This window comes from Gymnodraco acuticeps, unplaced genomic scaffold (assembly GCF_902827175.1).
Source record: "Gymnodraco acuticeps unplaced genomic scaffold, fGymAcu1.1, whole genome shotgun sequence".
Classification (NCBI taxonomy): Eukaryota; Metazoa; Chordata; class Actinopteri; order Perciformes; family Bathydraconidae; genus Gymnodraco; species Gymnodraco acuticeps.
The window spans coordinates 3,384,899-3,401,507 of NW_022990558.1; the positions used below are offsets into that span (position 1 = coordinate 3,384,899).

Sequence of the window (16,609 nt, forward strand, 5' to 3'; positions counted from 1 at the left end):
GGAGTTAGTTAGAGCAGCAGATTTATGATCAGAGTGACATTTTGACTTATGCCCCAAACATAAAACTATATAGATTATTTGGACCAGTACAAATCAAAGGAGAATTTAATCAGTTGGGAAATACTCTGTTAATTGTTTCCCCTTTCCCCAACTCCAACCACCAGACATAAACCTTGTGCATGTTGGCTTTGATGGAATAGGCCTGATAATGGATAGGGAGTGCCAACCGGCCACAATGAGTATGCATGAGACACATAAGGTATTAGGTCGTCGATTTTAACTGGGGTCCGGAGGAGAGATCTATAATCATTTCCTCCTCTCACTCACGCTAAGAACAGGCCTATTGGATGAAAATGCAATCGATGTCTCCCTATAAATGTACGTTGTAAAGGTGAGAGTGTGTGATTGCAATGATTTGTTTTACCCGTTTCAATTTATGAGACAAAGGTTTTATCTTCCAGATGATGGGGAGGGATTGCGATAAAAGTAACATCAGCCCGAATAAGAGAAAGATAAGAAAAAAGAATTGGGCAGATAGATGGCTGAACGGGGGGAGCAATAAGATTATGAACAAGGAGAACAATTAGAAAAATCATCCTTTGGGATTGGGAAACATATATGGGTTTGTGAAGACGAAAATATTTTTGAAGGGAAAGGTAGGGGACAAAAAAAGAAGAACATCATTATGGTGAGAGCCAGTTCTTCTCTCTGCTGGTGTCCCACACCTTTTCCCCTTGTGCCATCTTCTTCTTCACCTCTTCCTCCCCTCTAACTGCCATCTCCGCATTTGTCTCTCTTTTTGTCTCTTGGGGCTTATTTCCAGTCTTTTCACCAGCACTGGCTTGGAACTAATCCTCCATGTCCCTCTCTTTTTCTCATTCCAACTCTCCATCCCTCCTTCTCTGATGCCACCAGACTGCTTTATTTATATTCCTCTATTCCTGTCTGGTTTGTTTATTCTCCTCTAAAAGAAAAAGGGAAGCCAATGTAGGTCTGGAGGGCAAAGATAAGAGGCTGCGGGGATGCACCACCATGTGTTACAGAGGGAGAACCAAGGGAAGGATGGAGCTGGGCGTAAATGGAAGGAGGAAGGAAGGAAGTTAACGGCTGAAAAATATGTTTCCATCAATGATCAGTTGCTATCATTTCTGGATTAGTCTAGGTTCAATCTGTTCAATCAGTGCAACTCACTCTTTCTGTGGAAATAGTACAACATATTTCCCTAAATAAACACAAACACATAAAGCTGCTTAGAAGTCAGAGAACAATGACATATTCAGGGACTGTAAAACAAGAACGGCTTTTATGTTTGACTATTCAAAGTATGGATATAATCCTAGAAATTGAAACCCCAAAAAAAATACTGTCTCCATGGGTGTGAGTGTTCCAAGCTAGTACTATTTGTTGCTTTGTAGCGATTTGTAGCGATTGTGCTAAAGGTGGCTAGCATGGTGGTCGGAACATCGGCTATCCACACTGAAATCAGGGATAAACCAAAGAGACGAAGAGGAAAGCTGGGACCGAATGTATCGAGAAAAGGAGATATATTCTGTGTCTTCGCCCTGTCTTCATGGGCAACGTAAGCTAATAATGGAGGAGCTAACGGGGTTAGCTCAGACGAAATATATGGAATGTAGTTTATTTTGCTTTATGGAAACATGGCTGAATCCAGGATATATCTGACAACAACGTATCCATCAATGGCTTCCGGATTGTTCCGACAACGTTTCCATCAGCTACATTTCTTTTGATGGCTTCAGGAGTGTTTGGCTCGACAAGGATTGCATCGATGCTTCACCATTACTTCAGCATGTGAGGGTCCCTTTGCTGTGGAAAACCTCCTGCCTCATTCCTGAGCCTCAGAAGCTTTGTCCCTGTGGCTACAAGGACCTTTATTGCAATTTTTAAACTTAAACGTATGCTTATATACATGTATTTATTTCATTTTAAAATAGGTGCCACTGTCAAACCACTATGCTAGCCAACTTTAGCACGATCACTTCTTCCTGGTGTGAACAAATCTCACTAGCATTGACCTTTAACACCCACACCCATGGAGACACTTTTATTTAAGGGTTTCAGTTTAAATTTCTAGGATTTTATCCATACCATGAAAAGTCAAAAGGTAAAAGCAGTTGCTTGTTTCACAGTACCTGGAATAGTATTTCGTATGTTTGATTGAAATGATGGAAGATTAATAACTTGATGGTGATGGTCAGTCCTGGTTGCCTTTTTTGCTTCCTCGTACCTTTAAATGTAGACAGTGGTAGCCTGTGTGTGTCTAAAGGGACAGTATAGAGGCACTCCCTACAAAACCTCTCTTATCCCCCAATAAATATAACTCCTCCACCTCCACCCCCTCTGCTCTGAACTCCACCTCTCTGCCTGGGCTTCCCTTTAATTCAGGAGGGCTTATAAAAAAAAGAATGAGAGAGACACAGCGGGGAGAGTTATACTAAACATCAGCCACAACGAGAGTATGAATAACGGTAAGAGTGAGAAGGAGGGAATGTGTGAGAGGAGGAAAGAAAGGGAATTAAATAGGTCTTGTTGAGAGACGTGCCCTCTCACCTCTTCTCCGCTGCGTTCATAATCCCCCCGAGCACATCGCTTGCTCCTTGCCTCTGATAAATCGTACATTATCGGAGGCCTACAGGCTACCGCTGTGGCTGTTTCTTATCAGGTCTGACATGCTCAATCTCCCTAAGATTAGCTCTCCAAGCATACACACACATCTAGACGGCAAACACACTAGAACAGGGGTCTCAAACTCAGTTTAGCTCAGGGGCCACATACAGCCAAATCTGATCTCAAAAAGGGCAGGACCGTTACAATCATAGCATAATAACATATAAATAACAACAATTCCAAGTTGTTCCCTTTCTTTTAGTGCAAAAAAGTACATTCTGAAAATGTTCACATTTAATGAACTATCTTTTCACAAAACGTTATAAAAAACCTGACATTTCTTAAGAAACATCTGTGCCATTTCAATGCCTCGGTTTATCATTACAACTTACATATCGCAGTGTATCTACATACATATTAAGTCACTGTTATCTGAAACCGAACAATGTAGTATTTCACTTTATGATCCAAACAGCTTGTCAAGATGTAGAAATGATTTGACATTGAACTGACACACCAGCATACACATTAAAGTGTGACCTATTAAGGAAGAAGTTATCCCCCTGCCTTGTTCATTTATAAAATGCATACATACAAAATACATAAAAGTTGTGTAAATTGCAGCTTATGTCTTCTCTGTAAATGTTACACTTTGCAAAGTCATCCCGCAGGCTGGATTGGACCCTCTGTAAGCGATCAGAGGTGAGGGAGAAACATTTAGCTCTGAGGGGAATGATAATCCAAAGGTGGAGTGGATCAAGTTTCCCCGAGTACTATTCTACAGGTGAGTCTCCGTAGGGAGGTTATTGGGCTGTTTACAGGCGGCTGTGGCTCAGGAGGTAAATGGGCATCTACCAATTAGAGGGTCAGTGGTTCAAGCCACTGAAGTCAACATGTTCGTGGTCAAGATACCCACATTTCTCTGGTGGGCATGTCTGTGGTGTATTGAAAAACATCAGCTTATTGACATGTAATCTACAGAATGGAAATAGGCGTTTATATGACCAAACTGTCATGGGTACTCCCTAACTGCCGACTGGGGAGCACCCACAAGAACCACTATGGTTGTTTTTGAGCTTGCATTAGCTGCAGCAGCTCTCACTTGTTCTTTGGCTCAGTGGGTGTGGGATCATAAAAAAGTGAACTCCTGGATTTCACTGTGGGCCCTTTCTCCGTGCTTTCCGTCACTTTTATTTCTGCTGTGTGCTGTTTACACGACTAACAATGTTTTTGAATTATTTGTTGCCGCTGCTGCAATGGCCAGTTTGGCAATTCTCCGTACAGTTATGTCACTCATGGTTCGTCATGTCTCATGTTGGGAGAGTACCTTCTCCAAAATAGAATATAATTCTTTCAAAACGGCAAAAGAAAAAAAGATGTTCACCAGTGGGGTATTCACTAATGTATTGTTATCATGTTGTGTATATATATATGTATAACATAACGCAAACATCTCTTAAGCTTGAGTTAACCACAGACCTTAATTTAGTCTTCTAACCAAAAACATGTTCAAAAAACTGTTGACTTTAAGTCAAGGGAACTGAAAAAGGGAAATGCTATCTGTGAGGGAATATTTCTGTCTTTACTCCTAGATACTCCCAGCTGTTGATTAACTCTCTGTAAGCTAGTTAAAAGGTGTATCGAGAGAGAGGCTGGTCAGAATTGACATGGCAACCCACCAGTGCAGTCAGAACCTCTGGCTGCTGTGACTTGTGATGTGAATTTCTCCGGCCAATACTTGTAATAAAACACCAGTGTTTGACATCAAAGCTCCCACTCTCCTCGTGTCTCTCTGAGTCCTGACTCTCCATTGCTGCAGAAGTTTCCCTTACACTAACTTTGTGGGTTTTAGGACTCATTCTGGCACCAGACTATTATATGTGTTATACCTGCTTCTATTAGATCAAACTGCATTCAAAAAGAGATTACATCTAAAGAAGCTACTGCTGCTATTAACACACAACATTTACAGTTTTCAGTCTCTATTGTTTCTCTACAAGACGTCACAACATTCAATGTCGGGTTTCCCTTCTTTTAGTGCGTGAGAAGGTTTTTAAACTGACCATCCACCGATCAATACATTCCTGGTAGGGTTTTGAGGCAGCTGAGGTAAGGGATACCCTCAAAAGTAATGTTGAAATGCAACTAGTCACTATTATGAAGATGTAAACACTACTTTTAGAGTACTTTTTAGTGACACTCAGAAGTAAACAGCCAACATACCTGTCACTGTACGCAGCTGCAGCAGTACCAGCTGGCTGGGCATATCTGTACGCTGCATACCCGCCCTGAGGATAGACAACAGATTCAATACCACCTTGAATCAGAAGCATGAGATCCACCAAAGTGAAGGCGCACATACGACAAGGTAAAGCATATGTTGACACTCAGTAACAAACAGTTTTGTTATAGTGAATAACTTTGTGAAGAATTAATAAAAATGCTTATAAAATTGTTTTACTTACATATATTTCTGCACCATAAAAGCCATCCTGGTAGACCACACTGTGGACAGAAGATGTAAGGCATTGAAGTAAGGAGCGCTGCATTCAACGTCGTTTTTCTGAGCAATCTGCCATTTCTTTGTGCACGCTTTGAGTTTGAAATATTTCTACTTTTCAGAGAAATGCCGGAGACATCAAAGTAGAAACGGTATGAGAAGTTAGTTTTTGACTACGCCTTCTAGACGGAAACTACCAATCTACATATTGCTCAGTTTGAAGCTAAATCACATTGAAACCAAGCAGCACAACACATTTCCAGTCATGTTTTAATCAATGAATTACCCTTAACCACTAACATTAACCCTAAAGAAACATGTGATTTAGTTTCAAATACAAACGGCTGAATAAAATAAAAAAACATGTATTATCAGCACAATTAATGACTAATTCAGGAGCTCCATGTGGTCAAACAGCACCATTCATTCATTACTCTACCCTCATCCTCCTGCCTTTCCTCCCCCTCTTCATCTCATTGGATTCTTTCTAACGCAGCACGCTCCTTTAGTCTCCTTCTCTCTCTTCATGTCTGACCCTCTCATTTCACTAGGTCTCTCGCCCCCCCTGCAGCGGGCCCACTGGAGTGTGCTGAGCAGGTCACAGCAGTCCATTCACAGCCGAATAAAAAACGACACATTAGAAAAAAGAGAGACAAATTTGGCCATTCTCGAATCAAACAGCAATTTTCCGCTCTATTAGAAGGCAGCCTTTTTGTTTTCCCTCTCACCACTTTTCTGTTACTGTGTGTGTGTGTGTTGGCTTATGTGTTTGAGTAACTCCAATTCAATTTTTGCAGTAGCATGTTTTCAGTCTTGGAGACGTTTCATACACTGTTTATTTAATTATGTGTGTTGTTGTAGTGTTCAAGGTGTGTGTGTGTGTGTGTGTGTGTGTGTGTGTGTGTGTGTGTGTGTGTATGTGTGTGTGTGTGAGCAGTCACTCACGCTCCATAGGCAGGGATGGGTGGAGGAGGGGGTGCAGCACGGAACGTGTTGTAGACGGCGCGACCCCTCCCTCTCAAATGGGCACCTCTGTAGGCCACAGCTGCTCCTGTGCTGGGGTACGGGAACCCTGTCACTGAGAGACACACATAACACACACAATATGTTACTTTTTATACTAAGTTACATCATTTTCATGCATAGAGTCACACAAAATGTAAAGAATATGGCCGTCAGAGGTGGAAGAAGGACTGAAACCCTCTACTTAAGTTGATGTAGAAATGTGAAGGTCGTTAATTCCAAGTAAAAGTAGATAAGTATTTTTTTTAAAAAGGGTGCGTCTGGAGTGGTTTTGGAAGGTTCCAGATCACTATTTTCAATAAAATGTATAAAGGAAAAGAAGAACTGTCCCTCAAATGTATATCTTTCTAAAGAGCAACACACACTTAGACTGCTCTCTGTAGTGATTATTATAGATCACACGTCCTCCCTCTGTGTTTGTGGTCTGATGCACACTAAGGGAATCCTGCATGGTTTGGAGTGAAACTGTCCCGGCTCACAGTTTAATTATAATGCCTGGGGACAATGCGTTTTATTAAGTAGCAGTTTTAGACATAATATTGAATTTTATTGTGCAGTCACTCTAAAATCAAATATGTTTTTCAGAAGAATTGCTGATCACTCACTCTAAACTGTTACTATGTGTAGAAACTGTTTCCCATGTCTTTTTAGATAACACATAGAAAGCATATTCCCACTCTTGTGCCTTGCAGGTAAATGTTGGAGGACTCAAAGCCTTTTTAAAAATGTAATGGTCTTAGTTTAATCAATAATGTAGCTCACACACCAATTTACATCAAATATAATAACCTGGAAGATCATTTTGACACGACAAGAATTACAAATGGAAAGATTGATTGTGTTTCTATATCATGAAGAAAAGTTCTTTAATGATCAGAAAAAGTCTGGTTTTCATTAAAACGCTCAATCACATTTCGTATTGCAAATTTGAATATGCGATCTTCAGACAAGAACAACTTAACATGATATAGGAACATATAAAGAAGGATACAGGACTAGGAATGATGGAGGGGGGGATAAGGAGGTGAGCTGGCAGTAAAGAAGAACAGAGAGCAGGTGGAGGTCGGCTCAGAGTTTGGCAGCAGGGACACAAAGCAGATGGCCTTATTGTTTGGAGAGGCAGATTCAGCCTGAGGCCATCCTTCATCACACACACACACACACACACACACACACACACACACACACACACACACACACACACACACACACACACACACACACACACACACACACACACACACACACACACACACACACACACACACACACACACACACACACACACACACACACACACACACACCAGGATCCCCCCCGCAGACACGGGGTAGCATGATGATGGGATGTGAGATGGTTCAGCTGAAGGTCCCTGTTCAACCTTCAGTCAACAAGGGAGCAAGGCCTACACACACACACACACACACACACACACACACACACACACACACACACACACACACACACACACACACACACACACACACACACACACACACACACACACACACACACACACACAATTTTAAATCACAAAGGCCATGAGTGCAAGTCCCTCTTTCACAATTAGGATTATTTTTAGTATAATTCAAGATAAATGATAACATAGAAAAAATACTTTTAATAGAACATATACCCAAAATGTAACACCTGATTGACTTGCTATTTATTCAACACAATAATAATAATAATAATAATAATGTATTTTAACCGTCTGCAGTCTGCTTAAACACTCAACTGCTAGATTTGATGTTAAATATTCTGAAAAATCATTCTCCTCATTTTGTCCTGCTAAAATTCATAATATAACATGGACATTTTTCAATGTATGTGCCTGATATTCATATCTTGTTACAATCATGTCAAGTGTGTTAAGTGTTAACTGTGAAGGTGTACAATTCATAATTATATTAAAAGTGTTCAGAGTTATTTTCTGTGCTCATAGAATGAGCCCAAATTGGTTTGTAAAACAGATGAAGTTATTTTCATTGACCATGATGTGACCTTTAACCTTAGTTTAGCTTCTTACCAACATGTAACAATGGTATCCCTAATCCTGTCCATGAACCTCTTCATTTAGCATGGTCAAGTTCATAACTTGTTTGATAGCAACAAGCGATCAGGAGTTCAAACAGATCACATCAATACTATGCATTTATACATCATTTAAAGCTAAACTGGCAAATGCATACTATGGATTAGCATCAATGTCTGTCCACATACTCTATTGATAACTAGCTAGCTGTTGAAACCGCTCGACGGTCAAAATGAATGAAAGCATCTGACCATACAGTCAAGAAACATACTCAAACATAGCAGACAATAAGGGCAGTATAGAGTGTCTTCCAGTGAAACCTGTGGGCTGTGAACTCAAACAGATGCCTTAAAGGAGTCCTGTTAAACTCTAAATGTACTGCCCCACCTCCCAGCACCTCCACATCTCTGAGAGGCTCCGTTATGGATGAGAGCCCTCCCTGTCTGCGGCAGGAGAGAGAAACACAACATGCTCCACTGTAAGTGCTCAGGGACAGAACCGCTCCGTCTGCCTCTGCTCTCCATCCATCTCCCCCCGTCCCTCTGTGTTGGTGATGGAGATCCCCTGCCCTCTGCTGTGTCTGCTCCTTCCTGCTCTAACCAGTCAGACAGCATTAATATGCCACGCAGTCCATTGGTGATATATTCTGAGCCAAAGATCAATTTCCCCAAGTTGCCCCCACCTCCCCTCTCTTCCTTTATATCAGACAATCATTCCTCTGTGTGTGTGTGTGTGTGTGTGTGTGTGTGTGTGTGTGTGTGTGTGTGTGTGTGTGTGTGTGTGTGTGTGTGTGTGTGCATATGAGTGAGCATGAGGACATGTGTATCTGTGTGTTGTGACGTATATGAATGCAATCGGATGATGAGCTATGGCTTGTGCATGCTACAGCGCTGCTGTAATAACCAATGAATCACAGCCGGGCCTCCGTCTGACAGCAGCAGGTCCTTAAAACCAACAAACACACAACAACATCCACTCACAGACACGCAGGAAACACTACACCCCAAGGCTGCATGTGAGTATGGTAATTAGCTGTTATGTTAGCCATAGCCACTTACAACAAGAACCAAAGTCTAGTCATGAATTGTGTTATTTGGAAAAGTTAGTATTTGAGTAATATGTGATGCATTTTTAAGCTGGCCTTCACACTTCAAATCCAGGACAGCAATATAACACAATGTTTTTTTTATGGATTTAGAAGTAGAGGAAACTTGAAGAGTTAAAATGCAAATTTAGAATAGAGAAGCAATTTTACAGAAATATTTTCACGTAAAGATTACACTGTCATGTGTAGTTGAAGTGACTGCAAATGCCAAATCTGATTAATTGTACTCAATAAATAAATATGTATTTTGGATATATCAGAAACGTTAGCTGTACTTGTGATCTGCTGCTTTTGTACTATTAACAACCTGTTATTCAAAACAGCCTTATGGTGTGACCAATTATCAATATATTGTATTTCATTGATTACAAGTCTATCCTAGCAATTCAAGATTTCATAAATGCTACTGTGACTGTTCATGGGCAAACAGATTCCATTCAAGTATTAATATATACATATTGTATGAGGCCAAAAACCATGTGCATTTGCTTTTAAAGAATGTTCCTGTTATATGCTTTTGTGAATTACTTCCAGGGGTTTATCTTCATTTATCTTCAATGTGGTTACATTACAAATACAGTGAAACCACTGTATTTACACATCACGGCAAATCCCAGTTGCTTTTACAGCTTCAGTTTGAAAAGGCAGGGTCTGTAGCTATCAGTGATCTTGAACTACACCACAGAAGACACGTGCAGCTGTGGATCAGTGCAGACAATGTCCAACCTACTGGAATGTGCCGATGCCCCCCGGTGCAGTCCAGAAGACCTGGCAGAACTAATGGTGTACCACAAGGTTCAGTTTTAGGTCCGCTATTATTCTCTATCTATATTAATAGTTTAGGTGAAAATGTCGAAGGAGCAACCTTACATTTTTATGCGGACGATACCGTTATGTACTGTGCAGGTCCCTCGATTAACGAGGCTGTTGTTAAATCACAGGCTGTTTTTAACATTATTCAGGCTCAGCTCTCTGAACTAAAGCTTCTTTTAAATGTGGATAAAACCAAGGTAATGCACTTTTTGAAAGCTAAAGCTAAAAATACACCAGAGACTGTTTTAGATATTGTAACTACACAAGGAATACAACTTGAAGTGGTTACCTGTTACAAATACCTTGGTATCTGGCTTGATGGTTGTCTCACTTTTAAACTTCATGTCAATAACCTGCTTAAAAAGCTGAGGGTTAGACTAGGTTTCTTTTACAGAAATAAGAAATAAGTCCTGTTTCTCGCTTGAGGCCAGGACCTTTTTACCTGTGCTGGACTATGGTGATTTGTTATATATGAATGCACCTGCCAATTACCTGAGCAAGTTAGATGCTGCGTATCACAGTGCACTGAGATTTGTGACAAATTGTAAAGCACTTACGCATCACTGTACCCTGTATACCAAGGCGGTTATGCCATCACTTATGGCGCATTTCCACTGCAGCGGGTAGCCCCGTTTAAGCATCCTTAACCGTCCTCAAGCGGCCAGGCCAGTTTTTGGTGGCCTTTCCATATAGCCTAGTACCGGCTAGCGGGTACTTTTTCCCTCTTTTTCCGGCCTCATAAAATCGTGGTTCTATCAGACCAGGGCCAGGGCTGAACTAGTGACGTCAACACTCTCGACTGCTGATTGGTCAGAGAGAATCGTCACAAGATCGCGCGCGAAGTTCATCCCTAGCGTCGCATATATATCTAGAAGCAAGCTTGCAGCATTTTTATACACAGCATTTTTGTAAACGGAGGAGCTACAAAAATGGCAACGTCAAAAAAAAGCATACCGTGGTCGACCGAGGAGGTGACGACGTTCCTTCATCTCATTGGGGATGATCAAATACAGCGGGAGCTCGACGGAACAACTCGAAATGTGAAGCCGATCGCCCCGCCTACACTGCGTTGCTACCCCAGGTCCTAAACTGTAATGGAAATGCGCCACGGCCTCGGACGGCCAGCGAGGCAGCCCGAGGCCTGAGCGAGGACGCTTAGGGACGCTTAAACGGGGCTACCCCGTTGCAGTGGAAATGCGCCATTACTGTACGGAGGCTCAGTCACTGGTACTTTTTCATTTACAAAGCCATGTTGGATAAACTACCATCTTATATCTGCTCCCTGATCTCTCTGCGAATTGAAAGTACTTATTGCCTGAGATCGCATGCTGTGGTTTTATTAAATGTGCCAAGTGCTAGGACTGTCTTAGGGAAGAAAGCTTTTAGATGTGCAGCTCCACTAACATGGAACAGTCTGCAAAAAGAATGGAAAATTACCAAGCTAGTACCACTACATGTTTTTAAAGCTCGATTGGATGCTACACAATCAGATGCTGTTGGTACCTGTACATGTGGTTAAATATGTAAATTGTAATCCCTGTACATTTTGCTGTATTGATGTCCTTTTGTTGTTCATGTTTTTATGTCTTCTTGTGGAACCTACTGCTGCAGGTCTCCCTTGAAAAAGAGATCATTGATCTCAATGGGATTTTACCTGGATAAATAAAGGTTTTGAATTGAATTGAATTGAGAACCTACCACATCAGCTGTGGCCTGTAACCGATACTGGCAGAACGACATCTGAGATTGCTACGGACTCGAAGAAGAAGAAGAAGAAGAAGAAGAAGAAGAAGAAGAAGAAGAAGAAGAAGAAGAAGAAGAAGAAGAAGAAGAAGAAGAGAAGAAGAAGAAGAAGAAGAAGAAGAAGAAGAAGAAGAAGAAGAAGAAGAAGAAGAAGAAGAAGAAGAAGAAGAAGAAGAAGAAGAGATCTTGGCCAGCCATGGACCAATCATGGTGCTCCAATATGACGGAGCCCAGAGTCGATGTGAGGTCGCCCTTCCAACTTGCAAATTTTCCCGCATATGTTAAAAAGGCCAGAGCCTTGTTACTTTCCTGCCTGCATTTTGCATTTTAATCTTATTTGTTGTGTTCTGGAGAACGCCACTGCCAAACGCACACACCGACACGCACGCACGCCCACACACGCCCACACACACACACACACACACACACACACACACACACACACACACACACACACACACACACACACACACACACACACACACACACACACACACACACACACACACACACACACACACACACACACACACACACACCACACACACACACACACACACACACACACACACCGTCCTGCTTTGCATATACTCAGTCTAGGACACAGTCAATCAATCAGTATTACATTTCCCTCATTGTCCTTCATGCCCATGCAGTCTATTTTACTCAGTCACCAAAAAACACACACATGAACGTATGTATGTATGCACGCACGCACATACACATCTCTTTCTGTGACGCACACACACCTCAAATAGGCCTAGGCCATTATCCATCTATGATAAGAAAACATTAGAGGAAGTCTAACCTCCACTCTCATTGGTGATCACCCCTTGGACCCAGAGTATCGTAGTGTGTGTGTGTGTGTGTGTGTGTGTGTATACATGCATGTGTGTGGTGTGTACGTCTTTTTAACCTGACCTTAAGCCTTTATTACAGATTTCCTCTTTTCCTTTTAGGAAGTAGGGCTTTTTAGTAACAATTTGTATTTGAACTCGCAAAAGTAACACACTGTTTCTGTGGATTTTACACATTTGTTACATTACAGGGGGAAAACATTTTGTTTTTCTGGGATTCCTTAGTATAAAAGGTCTACAGGAAGTGTTACAGTTCACGATGACAGATTTCAACAGAGAAAGTTCATGGATTTTAGAAGTTCATTTAGTTAGTTAAATCTTGCAACTGTTAAAATGTTGCTGCAAATCTTGTCTGAGGCTTTGCAGAGCCTTCATTCACCATGACCACCCCCTACCAATTCTGCATGTTGGATAAATGTAGAAGATTAATGTAGTCAATTTGATCTTACATGTACAGAATTTACTTACTGTATGACCTACATTTTACTTGCATTTTATGACTTGCACTTTTTTTATTGCACTATTTTGAATCCCTTAACTATTGTGTGTTGGGCTGTTGGCGGGGCCTGGGATTTAAACTGATTTCCTCCGGTTGGGTGCTTCTTTGTTGGAGTTTATCCCAGTGGACGAGAGGGTCGCCTCCCTACGCCTGCGGGTTATGGGGGGGTGGGAAAACTCTGACTGTTGTGTGTGCTTATGCCCCAAACAGCAGTTCAGAGTATTCGGCCTTCTTGGAAACCCTGGAAAGAGTCCTGTATGGGGCTCCTGAAGGGGACTCTTTAATCTTGCTGGGAGACTTCAACGCACATGTGGGCAATGATGGAGACACTTGGAGGGGCGTGATTGGGAGGAACGGCCCCCCAGATCTGAACCGGAGTGGTGGTTTGAACTGGACTTCTGTGCTAGTCATGGATTGGCCATAAGAAACACCATGTTCGAACATAAGGATGCTCATAAGTTTACGTGGTACCAGAGCACTCGAGGCAGAAGGTCCATGATCGATTTCGTTATCGTATCATCGGACCTGAGGCCGTTTGTTTTGGACACTCGGGTAAAGAGAGGGGCGGAGTTGTCAACTGATCACCATCTGGTGGTGAGTTGGGTCGAGTGGCGGGGGAAGCCTCTGGATAGACCTGGTAAGCCCAAACGTGTAGTTCGGGTGAACTGGGAACGTCTGGAGGAGGCCCAAGTTCAGGAGGCCTTCAACTCACACCTCCGGCGGAGCTTTTTGGGCATTCCTGTGGAGGTTGGGGACATTGAACCAGAGTGGTCGGTGTTCAAAGCCTCTATTGCCGAAGCCGCGGCAGGGAGCTGTGGTCTCAAGGTCTTAGGTGCCTCAAGGGGCGGTAACCCTCGAACCTCCTGTTGGACACCGGTGGTCAGGGAAGCCGTCCGACTGACGAAGGAGGCCTTCAGGGATTTGTTATCCCGGGGGACTCCCGAGGCAGTTGCAAGGTACCGACAGGCCCGAAGGGCAGCAGACTCAGCCGTGGCCGAGGCAAAGCAGCGGGTGTGGGAGAAGTTTGGAGAAAAGGACTTTCGGGTCTCACCAAAGAATGTTCTGGAAAACTGTCCGACACTTCAGGAAGGGGAAGCAGGGAACCATCCAAGCTGTGTACAGTAAGGATCGGACGCTGTTGACCTCAACTGATGGAGTGTTAGCGCGTTGGAAGGAACATTTTGAGGAACTCCTGAACCCGACAACTCCGCCATCTATGTTAGAGGCAGAGCTGGAGTATGACGGGGGATCAACACCAAGCTCCCGGGGGGAGGTCACTGAGGTAGTCAAACAACTCCACAGTGGCAAAGCCACAGGGGTGGAAGAGATCCGCCAAGAAATGCTGAAGGCTCTGGGTGTTGAGGGACTGTCATGGTTGACTCGTCTCGTCAACGTTGCGTGGAAGTCGGAAACAGTACCGAAGGAGTGGCAGACCGGGGTGGTGGTTCCCCTTTTCAAAAAGGGGGATCAGAGGGTGTGTGCCAATTACAGAGGCATCACACGACAGCCTCCCCGGGAAAGTTTACTCTAAGGTACTCGAAAGGAGGGTCAGGCCGATTGTCGAACCTCAGATTGAGGAGGAACAATGCGGATTCCGTCCTGGTCGTGGAACGACGGATCAGCTTTTTACTCTCGCAAGGATCCTGGAGGGGGCCTGGGAGTACGCTTATCCGGTCTACATGTGTTTTGTAGACTTGGAGAAGGCGTATGACCGAGTTCCCAGGGAGTTACTGTGGGAGGTGCTGCAGGAGTATGGGGTGAGGGGGTCTTTACTCAGGGCCATCCAATCTCTGTACTCCCAAAGCGAGAGCTGTGTCCGGGTCCTCTGCAGTAAGTCGGACCCATTTTCGGTGAGGGTTGGCCTCCGCCAGGGCTGCGCTTTGTCACCAATCCTGTTTGTAATATTCATGGTTAGGATTTTGAGGCGTAGTCGTGGGGGAGGGGGTCTGCAGTTTGGTGGACTAAGGATTGCACCACTGCTTTTTGCAGATGATGTGGTTCTAATGGCTTCATCGGTCTGCGACCTTCAGCACTCACTGGATCGGTTCGCAACCGAGTGTGAAGCGGCTGGGATGAGGATCAGCACCTCCAAATCTGAGGCCATAGTTCTCAGCAGGAAACCGATGGACTGTCCACTCGACTCGACTCGCGTCGAAAGGTAAGGTATGTTAGGGCAGCATATTTTTAGGGCAGCATATTTACCTGAGAACTCATAGTATCCATGTGTTGAAGTGTGTAACTATCTGAGTGTGGTTATTTGGTGATATCAGACAGACTGTCCATCCGCTCCTAAATGATTGCATGTGTTCCTACATACGGGTATTCTTGAGTGTGTGAGCATGGGTGTGTATGCATGTGGAGGTCATCCGTCATTCTTCTGAATGGGATTTGCGCACAATAAACCTGTAGCCGCGCCCGGCAATGGAGATGGAGTGCACTGTCAGCGGGCTGGATTTATGGGGGCCGATTCAGCTGATGGGTGCTGGGAAAGCCGTCTGATGAAGGGTGATTAATCGGTCTTACGTCCCCCTTTACATCCTGCTTTACTCCCTCCCCAAACTAGATTAAATGCACTCATAATTATTCCAGAAGAAATCCCACGCACTTTCACTTACAGGTGGGGATTTTTCATTTTTCATATGGTGGAGGGGAGAGACAGGGATGAGAGATATACTGTACTGCATGTGTCCGGGTGAATGAGTGTAATAAGAAGAAGGGATGTACAAAAAGAATAATACAGGCATGGATGAGTTTTCCTATTTTCTGTTGTGTAGTTGTCCTAGTTTTCCATCCTTTATCCCTCCATTCCTCCTCCTGGGGAAAGGGTGGCATATGGTTGGCACACTTTTATTGATGCTTTTAAAAAGGACTAGTTAGTTGCCTTGAATATTGCCATGGAAAAATACAGCTGCACAGAAACTGTTTATACCTGAAATCATAATTGTTTGGACATTTTACCAAAAATAATACTGATAAAAAGAAGGAAGCATTCTCTACCTGTATGACGATTGTGTTTTGCTGTTTGGTCTTATATTTTTGGGGAAATCTTGTAACTTTTAACAGTTAAAATAATTACTGAAACCCCCTGCCTCCCCACACAGAAAACAGGAGAGTTAGCTTTCTCAGCATTTTACCAGTTCAAAACATCAATGCTGACAATTAATGACAAATGCAAATATAAGTAACATGGGTATGAAGAATATTTTGAAACTATTTCAAACGTATTTTATAATTGTGTTATTTTCAGACACTTTAGCGCTCTTGAAATGTTGAAGGTGTATTTGTAAAATGTTTTAAAGCTAGCATGACTGAGTGATTATTAATAACTTATCTTGAAAGGAAAGAAGGAAAAAATGATTTGCCAAGTATTAAACTTGAATGCACCTTATAGACATGTAATCTTAAT

General features: G+C 42.8%; 1 protein-coding gene across 2 annotated transcripts in view; it reads right to left on the minus strand.

Moving 5' to 3' along the window:
* Positions 1–16,609, minus strand: part of rbfox3a (RNA binding fox-1 homolog 3a) — a 227,843-nt gene that overhangs the window by 26,172 nt on the left and 185,062 nt on the right. For both annotated transcript variants that reach the window (XM_034227530.1, XM_034227531.1), the window contains exons 9-11: positions 6,074–6,206; positions 5,094–5,133; positions 4,852–4,916 (exon numbers count right to left, since the gene is read on the minus strand). In XM_034227530.1, the coding sequence (XP_034083421.1) occupies positions 4,852–4,916; positions 5,094–5,133; positions 6,074–6,206 (238 nt within the window). The remainder of the gene's footprint in view (positions 1–4,851; positions 4,917–5,093; positions 5,134–6,073; positions 6,207–16,609) is intronic.